The sequence below is a fragment of the Passer montanus genome, unplaced genomic scaffold (genome assembly GCF_014805655.1).
Source record: "Passer montanus isolate IOZ18808 unplaced genomic scaffold, ASM1480565v1 scaffold36, whole genome shotgun sequence".
Classification (NCBI taxonomy): Eukaryota; Metazoa; Chordata; class Aves; order Passeriformes; family Passeridae; genus Passer; species Passer montanus.
Genome location: NW_024368374.1, coordinates 3,864,515 through 3,891,466, shown reverse-complemented (window position 1 = coordinate 3,891,466; position 26,952 = coordinate 3,864,515). Strand labels below are relative to the sequence as shown.

Sequence of the window (26,952 nt, the reverse complement as noted above, 5' to 3'; positions counted from 1 at the left end):
AGGCCTCAGGCTGCCTCTGGGAAGTCCTGTCCGCCGCCCCGTTGTCCTGAACATGGGCTGGGTGCTTGGTGCACCAGCTGACACACTGAGAGGTATTTCTGGGTTTTATTCTGATTTGCACAAAGTAGGGAGCTAGGTGGTAACCCACAAAAGGCTGGTTCTCTGATTACTAGAACTTTGCTCTGGTTATAAATTTTAACTAACAAAGGCATCAGCCTTCATTGCTTATAGATTATATAACTTTTTTCCTTAATTAGTACTCTAACCCCTATTGCTGGTGGTATCATGAACTGCACCAGGGGAGGTTTAGGGCAGATATTAGGAAGAGTGAGGGCAAGCAGATATTGGGATGGGCTGCCCAGGGAGGTGGTGGAGTCACCGTCCCTGGAGGTGTTTAAGGAAATACTGGACTTGGCCTGGTCACCACGGTGCTGTTCAGTCAGGGGCTGGACTCGGTCATCTCAGAGGTCATTTCCAACCAAACCGATTCTGCGACCTCTTGGCTTCCCTCCCTCGGAGCCCGGGCTCCGCCCGGAGGAGCCGCTCGGGGCCGGCGCTCCCCGTGTCGCGCTGCCGCCATGGCCCTGCCCAGACACTGCCCGCCCGCTGACTGCGCTCCTGCGGCCGCCGCGCCCACAGCCAGCTCCTCCGGTGACCGCCTTCCCTTTCCCTTTAAAACCAAAGCTCAGCCACGCGCGCGACGCTCACAACACAACTGCGCAACCACGCAACTGGTCCAGCTACCGCTACCGCTTAACGACTGACTAAAAATTGCCGACTTGGACACAGATCTCCCAAAGCCCGAGGGGCCGCGCTTCCCGCGGGGGGCGGGCGCTGCGGGGCGGGAAGAGGCGGTGGGAAGGGCGGGCAGTGCGGGCAGGGCCGGGCCGGCGCGGTGCGTGCGGCGCGGGCGCCTCGGCGGCTCCAGAAGTTTCCCGGCGGCGGCGGAATGGAGGCGGCAGCGGCATCGGCAGCGGCCCCGCCGCGGTGAGCGCCCTCCCGGCCCTGCCTCCCCCGCGGCCCCGCCGCCCGGCCGCCCGCTGACGGCGTTGTGTTTCCTTGGCAGGTTCTCGGACGCGGACGTCGACCGGGACCCGGGGGCGGCGGCGCAGGTGAGGGCCGGGCCGGGCCGGGCCGGGGTGCCCCGGGAGCCTGGCTCAGGTGAGGTCGGGCTGCGGGGAGCCCGGCGCTGACCTGGCACAGTACTCGTGCTGCCTGTGTGGCAGAGAAGGGGTGGGAGGGGGAGAGCAAAGCAAACCAACTTTGTGTTCCGTGTGGGTAGATGATAGCTCACAGAACTAAATCAGTTAACATTTGTTAACCCCCAAGCTGATTAAAGAGAAATGTTGCATCTTAGTTTTTATTCTGGCCTGGTCTGTTTTTTTTCCTCTCCCTATATTTTGTGGGCACCACGACTGATCTTCCTTTCATCTCTACAGAAAATAATTTTTATGCAGTGAGAACGATCATTCACTGAAACACCCTCCCCACGGACATGGTAGAGTCCCCCATCACTGGAGGTTTTCAAGGGCAGGTTGCTAGATACTCTCATCTAGGCAAGCTTTCCCATTAAAGGTTAGATGAGATGATCCTTTGAGGTCCTTTCCAACCTGGCCTGTTCTATTACTTCATCAGTTAATATGTTTTAATCTGTTTTCTAAGGTAATTTTTACGTAAAACAGATGGTTGATGAGAAGACAGAACTGGAGGGTGGCTAAGTGTTTCTATTTAATTACTTGGGAAGGGAGAGGATGTAAAAGGTTAGTACTGCTTGAAGAGAGTGGGTGGTAGAACCATTAAGTGATACTAAATTACCTTTCCACAAAGAAAATGGTGAAGCTAAATTTTTCAGTTTTTTGGGGTTTAGGCTGTAGCTTGTAGAAGTTTTTCAAAGTATAAATGACATTTATAAACCAGTTTGGAATAGCCAAATCTGTATGGCATAATAAACTAATTCAAGATGTGAAAAAAGAGTAAGTTTCACCTTTTGTTGTTAGAAAAAAACACCAGCAAACAAACCAAAAATCCCTGACACTAAAAGGTCTTCAGAAGCATTAAAGAATACTGTCAGAATGTGTTTTTGTCTTTTTTCCTGGATTAACATAGCTGTTTTGCTTTTGTAGCTTATATTTCAGTGTTTTGTGCATTCGGTGCTTCAGAACATTATGTAACACATTCTATAGGCATTATTTAATTCCTGACACAGTAACAGTGGTGTCACTTTAGGCCTTGTTTTCCAGTCCCTGTGTTGAGTAGGCAGACGGGGCTTGGTGGTCTCTGAACTGCTGAGTGCCACAGCTCAGAGGAGCATTTTGCTGACTTAGAGGCTCAGGTCTCCAGGTGCTACACGGTGCTTGCATGGCTTGCATGTGGTCTGTGTGTTCATGTGCTTAGTGTTTCTAATCTGGGGGACAGTTCTGTAGAAATGGTGCTGTGTAATGCTTTCATACCTGGCTGCATTTCTGTCTAGTTGGCCTGGCATTTCTGCACTGTGTCCTTGGGATTTTTGATTGCTTTAATTCCTGGAGATTGTGCTTTGGCTTTCTGCACCTGGATCTGATGCAATTGAAAGATCATCATCCATCTTCTAATACTGTCTGAATGACAAAGCTGTGAACTCATGAATGCATTCTCATTTTAAGTTGAAAATGTTAGCTACTATGTGGAGGCAGAAGGCACCTTTAATTAGTGCAAACTCTTTACTGAATTTTCCAGTGTATTTAGAAACAGATCTGCAATTTGGTCACATGGTAAGGGCCTTTAGAGTCAAATTATGCAGAAAGCACATACTTGAGTGTGAGGACAAAGTCTAAGCTTGTTCTAAGTAACTTGCTGCTGTCCATAGTCTGGAGTTCCCAGTGCTAGTCCAGCATTACTTGGCTTCTCAAATAGCTTACAGGAGTTATTTGCTCCGTGTGTGTGCCTGGATGAAATGTGGTAACTTGCTGACAAAAAGCACAAAGAGAGAAGTTTTACACTGTAGAAAATGCTTTGCTCTGCTTTCCTGTAAGGAGGATCCATTAATATGTTGCTGGCTCTAATCAGCGCATCCGTCATCAGCATAAATCACAGGAAATGGTGTTTGGGGGTAGAGGTGATCTGTCAAAGCAGTGCCTCTGCACCTGCACGTGCCTCTGATGTTCAGTGTCAGAGTCAGACCCTGCTTGGTTTCAAATGTCAGAAGTACTTCACCTCTCAGCATAATAGGAACCAATTTTAATATGTGCATTGCCTCTCATCCCTGCCATGTGGAATACCTGTAGCCATGAGTATTTCCATAAAGACAGCTGCTTTTGAATGACTTTAAATCTCAGGAAGGCATTGGTACAAGTAGATCAAGTTACTGCTGTCTGCTGCCTGCCCCTTTCTTCAGAGACCCCCAGGGATTTAGATTCATGTGCTGTATCTCTCTAGAGCTGTGTGTATCTTACATACACATCTTGTGCCACTGCTAGAAGAAGCTGTTCTGGCCCTGTAAATGCTAGGTGGCATGCACGCTTTATGTGACATCTGTTATAAAAAGACACTGGTCTGAATTAGAGCTAAGGCAAGTCCTCCTTCTCTTTTTTCTCCGTCTTGGTGGGACGGAGTTTTGGCAACTGTGCTGTACAAATATTTCTGCTGGTTTAAAGCTTGTATCTTAGCTACATTCATGCTTGCTAGATTCCAGGTGGAAGTGTGAGTGGAAGTCAGCTTAGTGGAGCTACTGTACTGTAGCAATGCACTGTAGTCACTTTGGAAGACTGGCTTCCAGCAAAGGGAAGAGATTCTGTCACCCATAAGGAGAGAATTGGAGATGCTCTTTCCAGGTGTGTGCTTCAAGTTGCTGTGATTTTATTCTGTGTGCAGAGTCGTGAACTTTTCTCAGAGAGAGCAATGTGTTAGTATTTCAATCCATATATCCTGTGATTTCCTTAACAACAGAGTACTTTATGCTTACTTCCATTGTTCAGTAATACCTCCTCTGAGCCCTGTGCTCCTGAAATCTTTTGTTGTTCTGCTTTTGTAGTCAGCATAAATTGAAACAATCTCTTATGCACTATAATGTGGTACATGGTATTTCATAGCATCTTATCTCCACACAACTGTTCTGACGTACTGTGCATTGACTTCCAAATTCCTAATACTGCACTGCTCTCTCAAATCCAGCAGACCTGTGTACAAGTATGCTGAGAATTGTAGGAAGGTTTTTGGAATAGAGAGGATCATCTGTGTTAGACTTTATGTTTAGCGCATTTGAAATCCGACTTCCTTCACAGTAAGAAACAGTCTGCTTGAATTTGGTATAATTGGCAGGTTCCTTGTGCTTCAGGATCTGATGTTTAGCTTTGTGCTTGAGAGCTAAGCAACAGGTAAACAGAAATGCCAGTTAGCATTTTGTCTTTTGAAATGTCTCTTAGTTGACAGAGTTTGATACTGTGTTTTTATGAGGATTTCTGAAGTACTGTTTCATTTTTTTTAATGTGTGTTTACAGGAACTGACAACAGCTTTGGAAGAGAATCCAGATGATGCCGAATGTTATTGTCAACGAGCTTATGCTCATATTCTTCTACAGAAATATGCTGGTAACATCTTCAGTCTAAGAATCTTTTTACAAGTGTATCATAACACATGTTTTACAGGAGATGTCTTCAATCTGAAGCCAAATACAGTAACAAGAGAGTGTGTTATCTGTAACTTAATATGCTGGTTTTGGTGTTGATACATAATCTTGTCATTTTCTTAGATTGTTTTGTTACAGCAAAACTTTCAGTGAAATGGGTTTTCTAGAGTCCCAGCTTTCTATTTGATTCCAGTCTAGTATTATCTTGGCAGCTTTTTATAAGCAGAATTCTTAGGCAGATTTTGAGATTTTTGCGTTGTGGCTTCCATGGTTGGTAGAGACTGAATTCTGTCATGGTAGGAATGTGATAAGTGAATAATGCCTGGGAAAAAGATTGACTGAATAAGATCTGGTTTATTTTTTCTTTCCGGTAAAACCCAAAAAACCAGAATCACATTTCAGATCTGAGCAGAGTATTTAGCTAAATGAAAGTCAAGCTGCATCTTACTTAAGAGCTCTGCAGCTCTGTGAGGGATTCATGTGTGAGAGTTGTGGCTAAACTTAATTCAGACAGTGATTTGTGTGCAAGCTAAGAAAGATAACATAGTTCATCCTAGAAAAATTTACTTCTTAAAGACTTGACAGTTCACTGCTTTTTATAACATTATGTTTCTCAACTTTAAACTGACTTTCAACAGATGCAGTTGCAGATGCAAAAAAGTCTCTAGAACTCAACCCAAATAATGCTGTAGCGCTCCTTAGAAAAGGGTATGTATCATTTATGGTACTTTGGGAATATTGTGCTAATCTCTAGGTCAATACTAGAGCTTGGATTATGGTTCTGTGCAAACTTTTTACAACACTGAGAATGAATAAATTCAAAGCCATGCTGCTTGCAACCCATTTGTAATAAAGCCATTTAATTTGGGGTGATTGTCATAATGCCCTTGCCATTTTAAAACCACACCTTTTGGGTAATTTAAATTCTTACATGTCATTTTAACCAATACAGTGTGTTATTTACAGAATGTGGACTCCACTGAAAAGTAATCACTGTTTTCTTATATTTTTTTATTTGTGTCAGGTTAGGTGAATATCATATCAAAAACTATGCATCTGCTTTAGAGTCTTTCAAAGAGGGACAGAAGCTGGACAGTAAGTATTAAAGTTGATTGTGTGTATTCCTTATGGGTAATGTGATAGATTAAAATGGAGACCAAAGATTTTTTTAAAAAGGCTAATGTATTGGGTCCCTAACATCTGCTATCTGACTGTTGAGAACCTTTATGCAATCCCTGCATGAAAGTGTTAAACTGTTTAAAAATATGTATCAAAGTTCTGAACAATTAGTAACTGATTTATTTTTTTCTTTATAAATGTTTTCCTGCTTCCTGGAGGTCTTGAAGATAAATAGTAGCTATGTTGTAGTGTTAAGTGTCATAGAAAAAAAATTAATAGAGCAGGCTCTTTACATAAAGCTGGAATTTCTTCTGAAACAGTTTGATAGATTAGTCTAGATAAATAGTAGCTATGTTGTAGTGTTAAGTGTCATAGAAAAAAAATTTAATAGAGCAGGCTCTTTACATATAGCTGTAATTTTTTCTGAAACAGTTTGATAGATCAGTCCTTAAAAAGAATGTGCAACTTGGTGGGTATTCAAACTGACAAAGTGGATTTTTACCTTACATTACATACCACTTAGTTACAGAAACATATTTATTATATCTCTCTTTTTGTCTTACAGTGTTAGCTTTTTGGCTGGACTTGGGCAGGTTTTAGTTTGGGAACACTTAGAACTTTTTTAAAACCTGACTTTATTCAATAAGCAGGAAAGGAGTTGTTAAAAACAGAAGGCTTTTGTAGAACACATGGGAAAGCACAAAACAAAGCAATTACAAGATGGTTGTGACCCCTTTCTCTTATTTTCTCTTGTCTCCTATCTGCCCCATTATAAATAAAACCTTGTCCTTTCTTCCAAACAGCAAGAAAAGATGGTAAAAAAAAACACCTTGAAAGGTTATGCAAAGTGTGCTAATCTGAAAAGGATTGTCATAGTCTCAGATCTTTTCAATGTGTTGTCTTATCTGTAATAGTAGTGGCTGGGACATGTAGGCATAGCAAAAATATAATTACTTTGCATCTTCCAAATAAATTATCTAATCCTTAGATTTAAAAGTGGAGTTTCATGGAAGTGTGAGCTAGTGCTTGATGCCAAGTGATCCTGCTCCTTATTACTCTTGTGCTTGTTTAGTCTCTTCTTGCAGTGCATTAAGTCTGCAGAAAGCTACTATTTTTAAAGTCTTTCCTTCTGGATGATTATATTGAAATGGCCCTACAAAGGGTCTGAGTGCTGAAGCCATCAAAGGTGAAGTGGCAGAGCAGTGTTGGGCCAGTGGTAGAAGGGAGATGTGGTGAAATGGCAGCAACTCGCAGCTGTCGCTTTAGGCTGCCCTGGAACCGGACTTGAAAATAAGAAGTTTCATGAAGCTCTTTCTGTATTGGTAGTTTGGATAACTAGATGGTCTCCATTAATTTTACAGTAGAGAGTCAGGTTTGTCTTTGCAGTCTAGTCAAGTTCTCTATTTTGTAACTTTGAGTGGAAGGAAGAGATTCTTTCCACTGACCTATGTTGCTTTCCTTACTTGGTAGGTTACTTTTTGTACATCACCCAGCTCATCACTGCTGAATTTAATCGAGTGTCTAGTCTTTATTTTTTCATACTGTTGCCCACCCCAGGCAGCCAGTATCAATTTGAGGTTTTTCATGTGCATGGATAACCTCACATTCTATTGATGTGGAGTACAACACAGAGCTGCAGATATCTTTTTGGATAAGTCAGTGAATACCAGGGTTCTCTTTGCTAATTCAGAATCCCTGAAATACAGCACGTTTTCCTGTGTTGAATTGCTTCATTTCTACCTGTTTGAATTTAATTTGCTGTTGTTTTGCTGCTTACTCAGTTGAAGAGTTTCTTAAGCTTCCTAGCACTTCCTGATTACTCTCTTTCTAGAGATACTTTCTGCTGTGCTTCCTCTATCTCATTACAAAATTCTGTAGCCTGCTGTGAGATGAAGAGTCTCCTGGAGGCTTTTTTAAAATTACAGACTTAGTTGATTCTCTTTCGTATATTACCTAATTTGCTGGCAAGTTTGTGTCAGTAACTGAGTTTACCTTTGTGGAATGTTTCATGGATCCCAGGTGAAAACAATTGTTAGCATAAGCATTTTGGTGACACAATTAACATCCAGTTAAGTGCAGCTAAATGCCAAGTGAACAAAGCACAGAGAGAAAATTTGTGACATACACTAAGCAGGTGATGAAGAGAGACTTCAGCTGTTGCTGCCTTGGGAAGAACTGCTGTGGTAGGGAATTCTTTGCTGGGAAGGCTGGTTTCTTTGCCACACAAGTGGGCAGAAGTACTTGGAAGTACATGGATAGTTTCTGTTCTTTGCTAATGTAAAGGCTATTTTAAATCTCAGTTTGGAATGCTGACAAGGATGAGCTTCCTACTTGTGCTCATCACGGACTGACAGGCCCAGGGTACCACAGCAACGTTCCCATTACCCACCTACAAGGATATCAAAGTAGAACTTAATGTGATGAGCTGTAGAATGTACAATGTTTCTTGATTTTATGAAATAACATTAGAAAGCAACACTCCTTTTGTTCAACTGTGTGATGCATGCAGATTTTTGCAGTTCCTATTGCCTTAGTTGAAGAACAAGTGTAATCTGGTACTCTTCAGTATGCTACGTAGATTTAGGACAATTATTCTCAAATTTTCTTGGGTTTTTTTTGCTGTGATTGCTGAATGAATTTAGTAAAGCTGAACTGTGACGACTTTTTTTGTATTGTAGGAGTTATTAGATTTTAGTCAGTGAAGACCCAGGAAGGTTTTCTTAACTACAGTTTTTAGTAGAAATAAGTTATTTGGGAGGATAATACAATTTTAGAGAACAAAATTAATTTGCCTCAAATTATAAAATGTTCCAGGATGTAGGGAAAGAGTGTGATCTGTAAAAATAGGGAAGTTAACTCTGTACTTTTCTTTTTAGGTTTGCATTGCATAGCAATCTAGTCATAGGCCATAGTTAAAAAGTGAATTTCTCACCTGCTGATGAGGGAGGCTGGGTCAGGGGAGACTTTGCTTAGACTGCAAAGTTTGGAAGTCTTTTTGGTTGCAGTGCTAAGTTTTGAAAATATTGATTAATTTAGGTTTCAGGGAAGCTCTGGAATTCATATAATTCTGTGCTCTGACCAGAAGTAATATTAATTTTGAACTTGCATGTGTTTGTTTGGGGCTTTTTACTATTGTTTTCCACATATCTCCAAGACTGAAGATTCCACACTCCCTTTGTGCAGCCTGCTTCAGGGTTTGCCCATTCTTTTGGTAAAAAAAACTAGATAACTGTTAAGACATCTGGTCAGATGGCAGAAGAAAAATGGCGATGAAAAGGCTTGGGGAGTGGGGTAGCAATTTTATGTCCTAAGGTGCACCTCAGAATTGTTTATAAAACAGTTTATATTTGGATGGATTTGGATGGTTGGGGTACATTGTATAACTTCAGTGGAGTCAGGCTTGCTGTTACATGCATGTCTGCTGGGACTTTGTGCAGCCTGCTTCAGGGTTTGCCCATTCTTTTGGTAAAAAAATTTAGGTAACTGTTAAGATGTCACAGTTTATGGCAGAAGAAAAATGGAGATGAAATGGCTTGGGGAGTGGGCTAGCAATTTTATGTCCTAAGGTGCACCTCAAAATTGTTTATAAAACAGTTTATATTTGGATGGATTTGGATGGTTGGGGTACATTGTATAACTTCAGTGGAGTCAGGCTTGCTGTTACATGCATGTCTGCTGGGAATTTCTGTTGGGTTTCTTCATGTCTTTTACCTCCTAGTTAACAATGTGAATTCACTTGTAAAATGAGAAGAAGTTCAGCTGTTCTTAGTAGCTGGGCAACATTGTTGCTACTTTTTTACTTTATTCACAGTGAAAGAGTTTTTGGGAATATTGTTGAAATAAGGTGATTGCTCTGTTGTTAGACTATCATATTTTTAGCTATTTTCCAGTGAATTAATTTCTGTCTGGGAGGCTTGCTGTGAGGAGAGAATACTTGACGTTTGTCAAAAGTTGTGCAACTTTGGGTTGTCTACGCAACAGACCATCTCCTACATTTCTCTGGAGAGACAGTGTGAGACTGTTTGAAAAAGTAATTTAAAGATAAATGTGTAAAACTGTATGTCTTGCTTTCTAAACAACTACATAGGAGTTGAACAGATTAGAAAACAATAGCATATTTGTGTCAGTTAAACAAAATCTAGTCTCCTACAGATTAATTAGAATTTAATGAAATATGACACACAGTGTAGTTGTACAAAAAGACTTAAAGCCTAAGTGAAATGACAGAGCTTAAAGGAAGGTTATAGGAAATAACACGTTTTTTAGTAAATTGATACAAGTTTGGGGTGGATTTGTTCCAGCTGGCAACTGAGAGGACTTTTTCTTCATGTAATACATGTAATGCTTGAAAGAGTTTTAATATTACTGTGTTTGATCTCTTCTAGATGTAGATGATACCTTTACTATTTGGATTAAAAGATGTGAAGAAACACTGAATGGTAAGAAAAATGACGTTTCCTTAGTGAGAGATTTGATATGCCCTGTGCTTGGAAGTTGTGTTATGTTTTTCAAAGATTCACTGCTTTCCTCTTATTTAGAACAAAGTAATTTGTTCTAAAAGAAAAATGTGTTTTAGAAGTGATGTTTTTCTATCTCATGTTTCTCTTGGAGTAGACACCCTTAGCACTTTTATGCTTCATTCAGATTTATATTGGGTTTTTAGTGCAATAGTTAGCTGTGCCATGAGAGTACCTATTTAAGGATCAGACAATCATAATTAATTTTAACTTATTTTCATACACAATTGTGAACTAATTTTAACTGTAGAAGTGTGTGTCAGCTTGCTATCTAAAGCCTACATCAAAATAAGTTTTCAAGTCTTGAAGAAGATAAAGTTGGAAAGAGGTAGAAATTCAGGGATTTTGCTGCTTGATTCCATGTGGAAAGTACCATAGATGCTAATGGCTGTTCTGGTGACTTACCCGTGGTAGTTTACACTGAGTGTAAGCATAGTTTCCTTTCATGCCTTCCTGCAGACAGACAGCCCTGACAATTAACTCATCACAGAGCTGAGGCTGCCTGGGGATTTTGATGAAAGAGAGCAGAGCAGAATAACTTGTGTCGTTTTTAGGCTGAGGCTGCCTGGGGATTTTGATGAAAGAGAGCAGAGCAGAATAACTTGTCATTTTTTCCTCCTCCTGTTGTGATGTTCCCTCCTCTCTGTGTTGCACACTGGAGAATGGGACAGTAGAGCATGTTTTTGTTAATGTGTTGACTAAAAACCATATAGAGGAGAACCCTTATGCGTTGTATAGGGATGAGCAGATTTCTGCTTTGTGAGACATTTTTTGCTAGGTTTAATTTTATTTGGGGGAATTAGGTAATTGATAGGCATGCATGGTCTTTTTTGCAAAGAGCTACTTTGGGTGACAATTTCTTCTGAAAGAGGTTACAATACACTTTTATCTTTAACATTGTATTTATATTTTACAGTGTTTTGTTTTATCCTGAATATTCAGTGTCTTGTCTTTCTTGAACCATTTTCTTAATTCTCTGACACACCAGCAAAACAAAGCAAACAAACCAATAAAGGCAATAACAAAGCAATAACTCTGATTTCTTCATTGCAGCTTAATATGTTTTTCTCTTTTTGTCAGTTATTCTTCATTATAAAGAAGCAGTTTCTTCATTATAAAGAAGCAAAGGGAAAGTTTGTTTCTTTTCAAATATATTTAATCTGAAATATTTTAGAAAAAAATAGTTATAAGAGGGGAAGATAAACTGAGCCGTAGTTTAGATACAACTACTACAGTATATTTAGGGTCATGTGAGTGAATTTACATCTCATTCCCCAGTGGGAAATTTCCATCTCATTCCTCAGTGGGACTTCCCTAGCATGAAATAAAAATGTGATGAGAGCTTTGTGCTATTCCTGGGAATGGATGGATGATAAACCTAGTGCAGACTCCCAGACAGTGATTTTTTTTTAACCTATTGTTTCCTGTGATGTTGTTTTCATTAAAAAAGATCTGTATCCATTTCAGGTAAGCAAGGGAATATAATGGCAAGTTTGTTGATTCATTTAATCAGAACATGCTTTATATTAGAGTTGTTGGTTTGCACAAGTTGCTGGTTGCACAAGTCTGATAAAAAGTAGAGTGTCATTAAAGCAAAATACTGGAGGTAGAACTGATGTGTTTCTATCTCCTCTGCTGTTGAGACTGGAGTGAATGCAGCATGTCTGGAGTAACTGAGGCAGCTCAGGCAAGATTGTGCCTTGTAAGATCAATATGTCTTTTTCTGAAAATGTGATTTCTTTTTTTTTTTTTTTCCAGCATCACAGACTGATTTGGTAAGATATTTTCCTTAATATGTTTACTATTTTGACTTTTCTGTTATACTAGAGTATATTTTCTGCTTCAGTGGCTTCACTTCCAAGCTTTAAAAAGAATCGTTCATATTGCATGCAATTCTGAAGTATTTAACTTTTCTTCTGAACTTGAGTGTTTTTGAGACCAAGGCTACAAAATTTGAGCCCTGGAAACTCTTAGGAATGGTTAACAAATCTGGCAATTACTGTGCATTCATTGAGGTAAAATTTAACTTTCTGGCTCGCAGTCTGCAGCCTAATTTATGAATTAACCAGTTGTGGTTAATTGTGTTGTCACTGCTAACTTTTTTTTTTTCCCCCCAGAAGCTTGCAAGTGGTTTGTAGATGTTTTTTCTGTTACAACCTGCTCAATTTTCACTTGTTTTATTTTTCGTTGAAAGTCTTCATAAGAAATGTTGAAATTGACCTCTCCTTCTGTTTTGTTTTTTTTCTTTTTGGGACAAATAAAAAGGGGGTCTTTGCATTGGATATTCTGCTACCTCTTTAAAAGTTAACCTAAATTTTTTACATTTTGAGAATAGGGTAGAGGAGAAAAATGTACAGGAAGCATGGTGATAGTATGTAAAGACAATCTTAGATTTAGCAGGATTTTATGTTTAGAAGTTGAACCTTGAGTTCTCAGATCTATTTCAGGTTTCCTTTATGATTGATAGATTAGCAGTATAGTCACTGTATGTTTACCAGGTGTATATCTTATAGAATAAATGAGTTTTAAGTTGAACTTAATTGCTATTTACAAAATATATTCAAGTTACAGACTAACACGTTTAATGTAAATTGAAACTTAATTTGTAATCTGCCATAAATGATTCAACAGTGGAGAACTTCACCTGTAAGTTAACGTTCACACATAAATCAGGGAAGGGTTGTAGCTGAATCAAGAAAAGGGGAGCAATCGGTGAAAATGATTTATGCCTTGAAAAGTACTTCATGGTATATTTTCACTTACATTGATGTAACTTTCTTTCCAATTGAATGTGCTTCAACTAGAATATGCAGCAGCCTCTGCCACCAAAGATCAAGTAAGTTGACTTCAGCTTTACTGTGAAATTTAAAGTTGTTGACATGTTTGCACTTTGGCTTGGCGATTGGAGAAGCGGGATAATGACTGTAGGAGGTTTTTTTGGGGTAACTTCAGAAATGTGGCAGTCCAAGTGAAGTGTTACTGAGTGCCATCACTTTTGTTCAGACTAAATGGTACTTTCAGGAGGTTAAACATAACCAGGAGAGAGGGGAATAGCATCAGCATTCTGTCTTCTGTTTTCTTATTCTCATGCTGAGCTTAATTCAAAGCCTGTTACATTGTGCCTGGTATAGGTCATGTTTTTGAGCTATATTAAATATTCTGAACTAAGAAGTGAATGGATTAGGAAAGTGATCTAATTTTATATGCTGTGTTATTAAAAAAACCCTAAAAATTGTTCCTTTTTTTTTTCAAGATATGACTGGTACCAAACAGAATCTCAAGTAATTGTGACCATAATGATCAAGAATGCACAGAAGGATGATGTCAGTGTGCAGTTTTTGGAGAGAAAGGTGATTTGTATTGGTTATTGATATTCAACCCTAAATTCTCTGAGATGCCAGTGCTCAAGCCAGTGAACATTATGTGCTGCAGTAGCACAAAAAGAATGGGGAGGGAGCTGTCCTGCCTGAGCTTTTCTTCTGTACAGTTGTGCTGCACATGAGTGCATGCCCAGTCAGGTGACTTGGGATTGGTTGCCACAGCAGTGGGACTTAAACACAAGCAGTAAGAGGTGTGTGTGCTGCAAGGGAACATCTGGGTTTCAGCTGCCTGTGTGGAGGGGTGGGGGAAAAACTCATCTGAATTTAAATGTTAGACTATACATGCATCTGGAGCAGGACTGGGCACAAGCACAAGGTATTCTCAAAATAGGTATGAATTAGTAATGTTTTGCTGTAGGACAGTTAAAGAAATAGACTAGATGTTGGTGGGTGGATTTTTCTTCCATTTGGCACCACTGAAATTGTGGCAGCGAAATATATTTTTTAAGGAAGTACAGTAATCCCATTAATGAAGTACCATATGTTGTACCAATGAATTTCATGTTTAATTTAGCTGGCAATATGGAAGAATTGGGTTCTTATTCTCAACTAACTTGATACTTCATTAAATGCCAGAAGTACTTGGTTGTTATTATCTGTTTTAGGTTGTTAAAATAGTCTGAGCACTTGTTCTGTAGTTTGCTTGTATTAGAAGAGAAGCTGCAGATTGTTTTCATGTTCCATTATTAATATGTTGATATTCCATTTGTTGTGTAATTTCTTCCCTAAAGACTTAAGATCCAGCTGACAAAATAGTAGGGTTTTTGAGTACATGTAGCAAGGACTGAAATCTTCTGTTCATTTTCTAATGCATCTTAGAAACATCTTGTCCTATAATGCAGTAGTGTAATGGCATGGTCTGAAATGATATTGATTTAATCACTTAATGTCTGTATGAAATGACTGTCCTTTACTTGAAAATGGAGCTGCTGTCAAAGATGACCAGAGACGTGTTTTCAACTTTTAATAGATGAATGCATCAGTGAGACTTCCATCAGGTGAAGACTTCAACTTAAAGCTTGATCTTCTTCATTCTATAGTGCCAGAGCAAAGTACTTTTAAAGTGCTTTCAACAAAGGTAAGCTTCTTAAAGTGTAAATCGTTTCTTTGACTGTTACCATCCTAAAAATGTTTCTGTTCTATTGTCTCTCTGCAACAGTCATAATGTCTTGCTCTTCATATAGAAATGCTTTTTTTTTCTTCAAGGTGTCTTTCAGCTGGTGCGAGACTTCCTAAACTTGTGCAAATATCAGAAACAGTAATATATATGATGGTGCTTATTGAAGTGCAAATGGAAGAGTTATGTTGACAATTCTTTCACTTGTTGCTAGAGAAAGAAGACTATAATCTTCACTATAAAAGTTCAGATATTAGGAAAGCATGAATACCCTTCTACAAAACTCAGGAGCCAGTCTTGCCTGGTCAAGCATTGTTATCTTTGTGTGCCTGAGAAATAAAAGTCAGCCTTGGAAGTTCTCACTGAAATTGTTCTCTACCCTTTCACAGCTTCTTGCTGGTGAAGGTTAGCCATGTGGTTAACTGTCCGTGGCTTTTCAAGAGAGTGTATTCCATGTTGCTCCTGGACATAGTACATGCCTGGAGACACTTGAAAATGGCATGGTGTGAGAGAATGCTTCTGTCTCAGCATTTTGCTTCTTCTACATTACAAGTATAGAAAAATAGGGAACCGTGGTCTGGCGTAGCATTTCTTGTAGGCATAATGGATAGACAGACATATGCTTTGTCCATAGAGCCAAGCCTGAGTCCCCAGTGCTGGAATATTATGTTGATTCTTCTCTTGTATTTCAGCAGTGGTTCTGCAGAGCTTATGGGAATTCTCTTGTATACTCATGTTCCATTTTACCTGTTCTATTCTCAGAAAGGTACCTATGAAATGTTGCATAATTTCATGGAAGAGGGGACTTCAGGATGGCATGAGAGGATGGCCACAGAAAGTTTGTCTTGTTTTTCCACTCCTTGTACAAAGAAACCTGGCAGGTTGTGGGACTGAGCACTTCACTTAGCCCCTCCCACCGTATAGGAGCTTACATGGCTCAAAGTATGTAGAAATTCTGGTAGTCCATTAGTATTTGTATAAATTTGAGTGGAATCAGGACAGACCTTGTCAGGAACAGTAGCTGTGAGATCCAGTTTTGTTTATGTTCTTACCTAGCTTGTTATACCTTTTAATTTTGTTTTGAAGTTTACCATTACTTTCTTAGGAGGCAACTACATGAACTGATGAGTCCTGTGAAATTCACTTGACTTTGTCTTTTCCACACTGGCGTCTCTACTCTGGGCTTATCTCTGAAATAATCTCTAGCAGCCTGCTGCCTATTTTACTTTCAGGTTCCAGAAGTGGGGTAGAAGGCTTGAGTTACATTCAGGCAGTATCTGAACTGTAAATATTTTGCATTTCTTTTCGAATGTTATTGTTCCTAAATACTTGTGAGAGACTATTTTTGAAATAAAATGGGTGAGGTAACACAGAAAGTGCTCTAACTGCAGAAGTAAGGGCTTCAGCATGTCCTTACTTTTGTAGAAAGGAGTAGTATGAAGCTGCCTGTGAGGGCGTAGTGAAGGAATACAGTTTAAACCATGGCCCAGCTGATTGTTGTTTTGACCACCAGATGGAGTCTGGAAGAAAAAAAAATTAAAAGCAGCTCGATGTTAAGTATGCAAAGACTTCTTTACAGGTTTAGAATATTTTTCTTAGAAAAATATTAAGCGCTTTAAGGGAATGATGCAGCCTTAGTGTTTGATTACCAGAAATTCAGTTTTCTTAGCTTCATGTATGTACTTGGCTTTTATAAGCAGCATGGCAGATAAGCAGATAGTACTTTGAGTAAATTAATCTTACTGATTAAAACTTCTCAAACCATTCACATATTATTTTGTACTATTTACATGAAGTTCTTTTGTAAGGAATTTTAAAGAAAGACATAATCTCATTATCTTCCCAATTACAAGAACTTGCTGCTATGCAACCCTAAAGAAGTTGAGTTTTCATGGCATAGAAATGGATCTATTCCTGTGGATTATTAATTTCAGGTGAGAATAACTTTATTTGTTCATACTGCTTTATTTTGTGCTGCTGCTTTCAATGTGCAAGCCACATTGCCACAGTATCTCATAATCATCACTGGGCAACAAAGGCTCTGGCCTTTCTTTTTCACTTATGTGAGCAAATATGAGGAAACAGTGGAACATGTGAGCAGGCTGTGTAGTGGATAGTTTGGGCCCGTGAACTTTGTACAACTAAAAAAATTAAGGGATAGAGAATGAAACAGCAGAACTGGCAGAGAGTAGAACAATCCTGTGTATTTTGGAACTAAGAGGAGCTATAGAGGGTTTTCTCAATACTGCTTGAAATTCAGCATCACTTGACAAATGCAAAGGCGTGAAGGTAAGGATGCAAATTCAGGAGGAGAAAGCATTCTTAACTGTATTTGCAAACTACAAATTCTGAAGTGACTGCAAAGAGCAGACAGAACTCATAGACTCCTGAACTGGTTCTTTCAGCAAGTGTTGACAGTGGTGAAAAATACAATTGCTAACATAAGGATTGTTTCTTTCCCAGCAAGGAAATTAAAATTATACCTTTGTATCAATCCGTGCTGTGTCAAGCTCTGAGATACAAAATCTGTTTGGGGAAAAAACCGGACTAGCAAGTGTTACAGAGGTAGCATAGATGTTTTGAGCTGTTTCAATAGTTTCTATGTGAGCAAAAATAAATTAGTGTTTGTCATCTGCAGACTTTGACTTTAAGCTGTGAACTAGAAGATGTAAAATATTTGATGCCTACACAAGGACAGTATAATGTGTGGGTGAAGTCCAGTATTGAGATAAAAATTGTAAATTTGTCTTCATGCATCCTCTAGTATTTTATATACTCCAATTGTCAACGGTTTTACAAATGATACAGGCTGCCTTTAATAGTGACTCTTATCCATTATTGCCATACTTTAAGCCTTTTTTCTTTTAACCTAATTAGAAAATTTACTTGCTGTTCAATAGCTAACACTGCTGGGAAATTGAACTTTGAGTTGATTATGGTTCCTGCTCACATTTAGTAGCAAGGCAACAACAAGAGTTGCCTCTTGTTGTTCAGCATTTAATTCTGATGGTTAAGGACTCAGGTTAATGTTTGTGTTAGAAAATGCAGAATACCGCTGAATTGAGCTCTTCTCTTGCAGGTATGGTTGATTAGCAGTACAGGTGATAGATCAAAACTAGATTAATTGATTCTTAATTGTACTCATCTGTCTGAGGTGTCTGACTGTAGCAATCTGATCAAGCAAAAAGTAGCAGCTGCTCTAAAACCAGTGTAGAAATTTGAGATGTGTGTCTTACCAGTGGAAGCTGCAAACTGTATGGCATTCAGCGTTTCACAGGAGGAAGGCACCTTTAGTAGTGCTGCTTGGTTTTTTACTTCTTTCCAGAAGAGGGAGCCAAAATGTAAAGGCTGGACCAGGTTTGCTCTCTGCAAGTTGCCTGGGTGCAGTTATTCTGTGGCTCAGTGTGCATACTCTCATCGTGCTCCCTTCATAGAAGGAAAAAGGCATAAAAATCTTAAATTAGTGACTAAATATGTTTAAGAAAAAAATAGTCTTTCTTTATCTGTCAAAAAAAAACGTCAGGAAAGTAGAAATGTACAAATAGTGTAAGGATTTCTACTGTTACTAAACCGGCACAATCAGCCTCACTCTCTTTTCCCTCTTCTGCTCAGTCTATCAGTCAGTGTATTTGAGATTCCAGGAGAATATTCTGCAATGTTCTTCTGGAAACTTGTGTAACATGAGCAGTTTCTGTAGGTTTTCTGATGAGTTCAGGGTGGTGCTTGGGATTTTATTCTCCTCAGACGTAGAAGAGGAGAGTTAAGATGACTGTGTGCTTTTAGTGCTTGTGCTTATGACCTTGAAAGAAACTTGAGGTAGTGCTTTGTGGTTTTCCCCCTATCTACAGATAGACTGAGGACAATTACTGTGAGTTTTCAGTTTGTAGTGCTTTGGGCTTTCTGCAATCAGTGACTTGCAGCAGTGTAGAGCCATTTGAAAAAGTGGTAAAATGCGGTTTCTTTACCCCAGAACCATCCTTTAATTAGAGATCAGAGTTGTGCTGCAGAACGGGGAGGTGTTAGAAAGCTTCAGCCTCTTCTACAGTTGACATTTGTTGCTTAACAGAGATGTCAAGGGAGAAGCAACTCTCAGCAGCTCCATGCCAAGAATATGGTTTTGTGCATCAGTGGAATGTTGGTTTTTTCCTTGAACCAATATTTTGATTTGCAAAAGCTGAAATACCCTGTGAAGCTAACTGGAACTGATGCCTGTTGCTGAATGTAAGGGAAAAGGCAAAGAGTGGAACTGTTTCACACGCCCTTGGACTGTCATCAGAGTCTCTATTCAGAGGCAAATGTACACAAATAGATAAACAGAGGAACATATCTATTTTAACTGAAGTTGAGTCTTACCACTGCAGTCCAGTCCTTAAAAGATACTTTCCTCTTTAGGATACTTGCATTAAATTGCTTGTAGGGACTTGGCTGCTCTCGAGTACTTGTTTTCACTGTAAGAGTATTATGCAGATTAATATCTCCCATGTATATTCTTGAACATTTTCTATAAATTATAAACTAATATTTAAGATTAATGGATAATTTTCTGAAATTTCTTGCATCTCTTAGGTAGGGTTGGTTGGAGCAGTTTCTTGGGTAGACTGCATTGAAACCTTCACTATGACTGGCACGATATTTACTTATTGAACAATAAGTTTGATTTTGTGCTTTTTCTTCTGTATTGATGAAGATGGATTTGAGACAGATTCAAACGTGGTATACTCTGAGAACTATTATTTTATACACACATATAAGTCAGTGCCCATGTTTTATATAACTGCATAAAAGAAAACGATGCATAAGGGGGTTTATCTGTCTTGAGAACTATTGGAATAATGATGGTTTACATAGAGAATAAAGTGACAAATAGCTTTAGAATACCAAAACGATCTCTGTTGCTAGCTTCTCCTCTAAAATTAAAACATTTTGTGTTGGCTATGTAAATCAGTCAGAGGAAACTTGAACCTTTTCCCCCCAGTTCCCCATAGTATATAGCTGGCAAAGAAACCAAATAAATCCCTTCTGTTGCAGTATACTCCCTATAGAATAAATTTTTAAATTATCATTTGTACGTGATAGCACTGTAGAATTATTTTCATCTTAATATATTTTGTTTAAAGTTATGGACCAAAAATCTTGGTATTTAGACTACAAGCAATATGTAAAAGGTCTTTTGAATAATTAGGACACCAAAACTGTAGGCATATGTACTCTTAGAGGCACATTTGAATAGTTCTTGTATTTTTAGAAGACTGTTCTATTTTTCCTACGAAATTTGTGAGATGATCACAGAAGGACAGCTCTAAACACTTAAAATTTACAACTCAGAGAAGGCACTCAGTAGTTCAGTAAACAACAAAGTAGGTGATTAGAAACACTGAATTCCTGTTTTCAGGTGTTTGATACAGCAGAACACCCGAATTGAAAAGGGTATTTTTGGTTAATTAAAATTAATGGCTGGACTGTTGTTTAAGCTTTGCCAAATCTGACCAGATCTTGACAGAAATTTGCCAGTGGTAAATGAACTTGCCCTTACCATGGACTGTAAAATGTAAAACACAGTAAAAATTAGGAAAAAACCCAAAAACTCTTGCAGTTTGTCAGTGTACACCAGAATCTCCTTTTAGTTTGGACAATAAAAACTCATCCCCTTTTAATGTGTCTCAGTTAGACTGACACTGTCTGTCCCAGAAGGAAAGTTCAAGTGAAACTTGAACTTTCAGAGATTTCAACTTTTTAACAGTAAGTTATCTACCTAGAAAGCAAATGTTGGCTAACTAGTGTTGATCTTTACCAAAGGGGAGGAATTATTTCTTAAAACTGGATTAAACACTCTTTTATGCCAGTCATCCTAAAATAAGGTGGTGTCGTTTTATTTTTATGCTATCAATGAAATGGTTCAGAAGAGGTTTTGAGAGGAATGTCTGATAGCTAGCACTTGGATTAAGCCCCAAACAAATGTGTCCAAATCTCTGGTAGGTTTTAAAAAATTGATTGCTTCTATGACTTAAAAACTCTGAGTAGAGGTTTACCTGTGTTCTTTTACTGTGGGTGGTGTTTCTTCTAGACAATAAATCCCTCATTTGACTCTGTTCTCAGAAGGGTAGATTTCTCTTAAGATGGTATTTCAAACAAGTAGTGCATTAATTACTCTCAAAATTCCATTTGTCTTGTCCTTTTTGCTTTGCTTTCTTTGAACCCAAAACACAAGGGTCTTTAAAGACAAAGTGTATATATCTGCGTTGGGATTTTTTCTAGATCTAGTGTCCATATCCCATTGTAGGTTTACCGGTGCAAGAAAGGCACTGATGTCGTGAAGCAAGTCCTAGCAGAGGGCTGCCAAGATGGTCAGGTGGCTGCACAGCTTGAGCTACAAGGAGAAGCTGAGGAATTAGGCTTGTCCTTAGGTGGCATGCAGAGCATTTAATTTGCAGTTAAATTTTCCTGTCTTATATACTAAAGTTGGCACAAGGCACACAGGCATACGTTTTATGAAATATAAATGTTGAATCAAAGTACTTGGCAAAGCGTTGATGTATTTCTCTTGCCCAAGTGAATTTTTTTCAAAGGAGAGGAAAAAGCTAACAGTACTTCTTTGCTAGATATGACACGTCTGTGCTGATGTGTTACTTTTCTGTGTGATAGCTGTCAGTATCTGTATTAAAACCTTCATTAAAATGCATTCATTGCCATTTGTGCATGTAATTGGGACTCCCTGAGTTGTTCCTTCTAGATCAAATAGAGCTCTCAAGTTGAAGAAATATGCGCCTTCACAACAGAACTTTATATTTTTAGAAAATGTGGTTGTATAATGGTATGAAGTTAATGATTTCCCTAGCTTTGCTGCTGCCTGCCACTTCGCCTAATGAGTAACTTCACTTGAAGTGGATGTAGTAGACACAGTAGAAGTTTAATCATGTCAGAAATGCATTCTGTCTCAGTTCTTCAGCTGTGTGCACTTCCAGCTTGGCAGGGTTGAAATGGTTTAGAGTTAAGAAATCTGCATCTTACACTGGGAATTAGTTTGTGTCATTGGCTTCTCCTTAGGGCTGTTTATTGTGCAGTACTGTCTTAGGGACAGTTTTAGAGAGGAAAATATAAGGGCTAGTGGATTAGAAAAGAAGGGGGATTACTGGAGCAGCAAAACTTTGTGCCTTGTTTTCTTCTTTTTATGCATGGGCAGAGTACTGTGATGAAAGCCAATAGTCTTTGTAAGGACCCGTTGAGGAGGATTGTATTCTGAGAACAAAAAAGTCCATGTTTAGTAGCTCACATCAAGCATTATATTGCATTAGAGGTAAGCTCTATTTGAGATACTGGCAGGTATTGTTGGAAAGCCTGAAGTGTAAGGGCAAGAGGAGTTTGTGAAAGAAAAACAGAGAAAATTGAAGAGATGTAGGGGAGAGCAGGTTCAGTATCAAGCATCTGCTTCTCCCTCCCACCCCAACATGTTGGGAGATGCACTAATAAGTAGAGTATAAAATCTAAACTTTAGAGCCTCAACTGAAATGCACAACTCAATTGATAATAGAGTCTCCTCAGTTGTGAAGAGTTGATATAAGAAACCGAGGAAAGTGGTTTTAAATTACTACTCATGTTCACTTGTAACTAATTAGTTCCTTTGTAAGTAGCTAATTAACTTAAATGTTTGGCTCAGGAGATCCAAATCCACCGGGGAAACAAAACCTGCTAGTTCTGCCACTTGTGAAACTACTTGATTGTCTTATATGTAGATATACAAATGTATTTTGCTTCCTTAAGCTACTAACGGAGCATTAGATTTATTGAGTGTAGGTGCTAAGAAATGAACTTTGAGGTTCCAATTTTCAAAATGTTTTTAAAAGAGTGGAGGTAGCTTTACCGACTTCTTTTGGTTTCCTGGAGAGCAGTTCTTCTGCATAGTGGAACAGAAATCGCCGCATCCGTACAGATTGCAATATTAAACTCTGAAATACGGGCCTTTTTTAGGCATGTTAGGTTGGTCATCCAGACTAACAGCATTTTGATTTTATTTGGTTATTTTTGGTTCTGTGATGTTACTTTCAAAACAGATACTCTTGACCTAATTTGTGACTTGTCAAGTGGCTGAAAATATTGAAAAATCCAACAGATGCAGGGAGCAGGAAATCAAATACATGTGGGTGTTGGATTTAGAAGTTTACTGGAGATCTCGTCTGCCTTGAAGGACGTTTCATGCCTCTTATCTTAAACTTTTTGTTGTTCTCAGTACATGTTAGTGGTGAAAAATAAGTGTTTAACTCATCTTGGGAATTTGTAGCTTCCTGAGGGATAAAAAAATAAAAAGAAATATTCATAACTGAATATTCTGTTTCTTAAAATTCATTGTGATTGCAAACATGGAAGCAATAAAACTTCAATGAGCTAATTTTTTATATTTTGGTAAGATACCTCAGTCTGTTGCTTACCAGTGATTGATTTAACAATGTATTAAATAAAGTTCAAATTTCAGATCAACAAAATGCTGTGCAGTGAGCTTGCTGTTTGAATCTAAGGTTAGCTTTTACAGTGGTGTCTTTGTTCTTGGGTCTGCAGGGATCCCCAGGTTGTAGTGGCTTTAGGTGGAACTAAGAACTTGCTTCTGCTGAGCTGTTTGCAAATAAGGAAGCACAGAAGTTTAGCAAGCACTAATTTTGGTTAATTAATAGCATCATATGAGCTTTGTGGCATCTCCTTAAGTGAATAGGAGTGACGTTAGACAGTCCTTGTTTTGCAACTTTGTAACCCTGTAACCAAAGGAGAAGGTTAATTATGAAAAAAACATTTCAGTATCGTTGTCTAAAGGGATTATGTGAAGTTGTGAATAGGGCATGACATACTTCACTTAATTTTGTTTCTCCTATGGTAATTGCAACCACATCCATTTTTAATTGCCAGTTTTGTCAATGAATACTTGACAATTTTCTCCATAGCAGTGTTTGTTCATTGAACCAAATGAATACAGCTTCTGAATTTCTCCAGTGGGAAGATCTGCATAGTCCCAGGGTGTTTCTCTGGTTTGTGTAGTACACATCAAACATGGAATTTTTTGGTAAATGAAATGTAAACTTAGATGAAGTTGGATTTTGTAGTCTTTCAAAACTGCTGCTTATTAGAGCTGACTGCCAAGGAAGGGATGCTTGAAAGGCAGTACCTTGGAGCCTGGCAGTGTAAAGACATTGGGACTGATCATTACCTTTGGGATGCCATAATTTACATAAAGAATCAAGTGAATTGTAAGCAAAAGAAAGTTAAGTGGTCCTAAACAGAAGGGTAGAAGTCTGATACAAAAGCTGCACAGGCACATGGGAGCTTGTTGGATGTGTGACTTGAACTCAAGTAACTTCGTCTTGTAAGGTAGGTAAATTTGGCTGTGATACAGGTTTCATATTAGAGGCTGTGTTTCTAAACCCAAATGTTTCTATTTTCTTACAGCTACAGGATCCAACTACTTTGGAGCTGCATGGCAGAACTGTTTGCATCTGGATTAATTTGTTCTTTGTCTTGTGTTTTGTAGATTGAGATAAAAATGAAGAAGCCAGAGGCTGTAAGATGGGAGAAGCTGGAAGGCCAGGGAGATTCTCCTAAGTTAAAACAATTTACACCAGGTTTGTTCTCTGAACTATTTAGTATTAAATGGTTTATTTGTATTGAGTGAGTTACAGTTATTAATAATAGTTTTATGTTAAATATTGTTTATAAAATCACAGCTTCATATTTGCCATGAAAAGCCTAATAGTTTTGGTTTCACTGTGAAGAATTGACAGTCTGCAAGCCATTAGTGAAACATAGGTATTAAATTTAGTCATAACCTCTGTTAATCTGATGAATTGTTAAGGTTATATATATGCTTGTCATTAATTCTGCTTATCTGCTTGGGTCCCTGTTCTGCAGTTCTGTACATTAAGTGTGTGTGTTGTGGTTTAGGAGTGGTACCTCCCAATTCACTGCCCCATTGGGACTCTCCCAAAGGATGCTGTCGAGGTCTCACTCTCCTTTCCCCTCCCCTTTCTCACTGCAGTGGGATGGAGTTGAGAATTGGAGGCACAATGGGTGGAGGATTGAGATAAAAACAGTTTACTTGAAACAGCAGTTAAATTAGAAAACAAACAGTAACAGCAACAAAATTAATAACAAAAGACTACAAAAGAGAGAGTGATTTACATGCAAAATGCTCCAGTGGACCCGGGGTGACAGTTGACCAGGGGATGGATGGTTTCCCCCTCCCCACACCTTGTTCTTGACTGGAAGTCCTGCCCTTCTGGGATTCCAGAGTCCCTTACTCCCATCCCAGCAATGATCTGCCCTGGTGTACACTATCTTCCTGGCCATGCCCACTGAGCTTCAGCCCCACCCCTCACCACTACTGCAAAAATTTAAGTCTGTCCTGGCCAGACCCAGGACAGCAGTTGTTACGTTATGTGACCTGTTACTTAAATAATTACTGTTTCCCTAAGCATTGGATTTTGCTTGGAGACTAATTTTGCTTGGAGTTTTTCAATACAGATAAACATTCTGTCTTTGACAGAATTTGAATTTCCTGATATATTGATTTCAGATTTTTTTTAAATTTTATTTTGTTGTTCTAGGCTGCTGTTTTGGTTTTGTTTCTGTCAGCCAATATTTCTTTTTGATATCAATTATCTGTATTGCTGTTGGCCAGCTTTTTTTGTGTCTATTGGATAACAAAATGACGTAACCGTTTACCTAAAAATAAACTTCTGCATTCCTTAGTTTCCTTTATTTTTGTTTCTGCAATGCTTATATCAGTTCAGAGGAGTCCATTTGCATTTTCATGCCCTATTATCATCTCTGATTCATCAGGTACGTGTGTCTGTGTTCTCTGATGTTTGCAATGTTGTGACAAAATGCTTAGTGAACCAACATTTCTGTTTTCAGATACCCAGCACTTATACCCATCATCGTCTCACTATACAAGGAACTGGGACAAACTGGTAGTTGAAATCAAAGAAGAGGAGAAAAATGAGAAGTTAGAAGGAGATGCTGCTTTAAATAAACTATTCCAGCAAATCTATTCAGATGGTACAGATGAAGTAAAACGTGCCATGAACAAATCATTTGTAAGTCTTCATTCTTTTCTCTGAAGAAACTTGTGACTTTGCACACTGATATGATTTACTAAACTTTGCATATGTTGGGAAAAGCCTCTGTTACCAAAATTTTGGGTCTGTAAATGAATACATTTTGGCCATAGGTCTGTTGGATATACTGGTACAACTACACTCGCTGAAAGATGGCTGTACTCTGATGAATGTGACTCTTTATAAATCCAAGGTTGTGCTTTGTCACTGGTCTCTTCATTTCAATCAGTGTTACCAAAAGAAATAGAGGTTTGGCTCATGTAGAGCTTGAAGACTTGCCAGGGGGTGAAAGGATCAAATTCCTCTTGATTACTCGAATCTAGTTTAATTTGTAGCCATCACAGGCAAGAACGTGACTGACCCTTTAAAAGCTTCTTGTTAATGAAACAGCATCTCACTGTGTCCAGTAGTGATAAAAGTACTGCTGGGCTGGAGATTATGGAATGATGGCTCTGTCAAATTTTATTTCATAGGTACACCATTTTTGTGTAATCACTACTCTTTGAAGTTTGATGTAGGAACTGTGGCTTTTATATTACTGGAATGCTCAGCAAACTAAACAAGCTCTTTCTCATATTGCAGATGGAGTCTGGTGGCACAGTTCTGAGCACCAACTGGTCTGATGTTGGTAAAAGGAAGGTAGAAGTAAATCCTCCTGATGACATGGAATGGAAAAAATTCTAATCCTATTTCTGATCTTTACCATCTGTGTGTTGCCATAGTCATGTACTGACCACTATGTATGGACATAGCATTCTTGGATTCAAAGCACTGAATGTTCCCTTGAAAACAGGAATTGTCTGTACATTTTGCGTGCTTTAGAAATTCCTTCATCTGCAGATCTTAAAGATATACTCAAGAGTGGAACCCTATTTTTATCATCTGTCTTAATTTCTGGGAATTGAGTCCATCAATCCAAATTTTCTACCACCTTTATCAGCTCTCCTCTTTGGGATAGGGTGATCTCTAATGGCTGGTCAGGATTATTGCCTTACACCTGGTATTTCTGTTCAATAACTTATTAGATCTTGGCAATTTTGGGTAAAAACACTTTTCACAACAGTGTTAAAATTGTTTGCTCCTTAACTCTGCTAAATAAAACTGTAAATACAACTTTTT

The 26,952-nt window shown here is 38.6% G+C and overlaps 1 protein-coding gene across 1 annotated transcript; it reads left to right on the top strand.

Moving 5' to 3' along the window:
* The first annotated feature begins 889 nt into the window (after positions 1 to 889).
* SUGT1 (SGT1 homolog, MIS12 kinetochore complex assembly cochaperone) lies at positions 890 to 26,952 on the top strand. Its single transcript, XM_039716739.1, has 13 exons — positions 890 to 987; positions 1,067 to 1,112; positions 4,476 to 4,566; positions 5,243 to 5,312; positions 5,629 to 5,699; positions 10,109 to 10,162; positions 11,999 to 12,015; positions 13,045 to 13,076; positions 13,494 to 13,590; positions 14,591 to 14,698; positions 24,249 to 24,339; positions 25,631 to 25,812; positions 26,416 to 26,952. The coding sequence occupies exons 1-13, from the start codon at positions 950 to 952 to the stop codon at positions 26,515 to 26,517; spliced, it is 999 nt and encodes a 332-aa protein (XP_039572673.1). The 5' UTR covers positions 890 to 949; the 3' UTR covers positions 26,518 to 26,952.

What these genes read in the sequence shown, in the direction of transcription:
- SUGT1 (XM_039716739.1), top strand. Translation starts at nt 950, where the DNA reads ATGGAGGCGGCAGCGGCATCGGCAGCGGCCCCGCCGCG. An exon ending in TCGGCAGCGGCCCCGCCGCG is followed by an intron (nt 988 to 1,066) that starts GTGAGCGCCCTC and finishes TTTCCTTGGCAG; the next exon opens with GTTCTCGGACGCGGACGTCG. An exon ending in TCTTCTACAGAAATATGCTG is followed by an intron (nt 4,567 to 5,242) that starts GTAACATCTTCA and finishes GACTTTCAACAG; the next exon opens with ATGCAGTTGCAGATGCAAAA.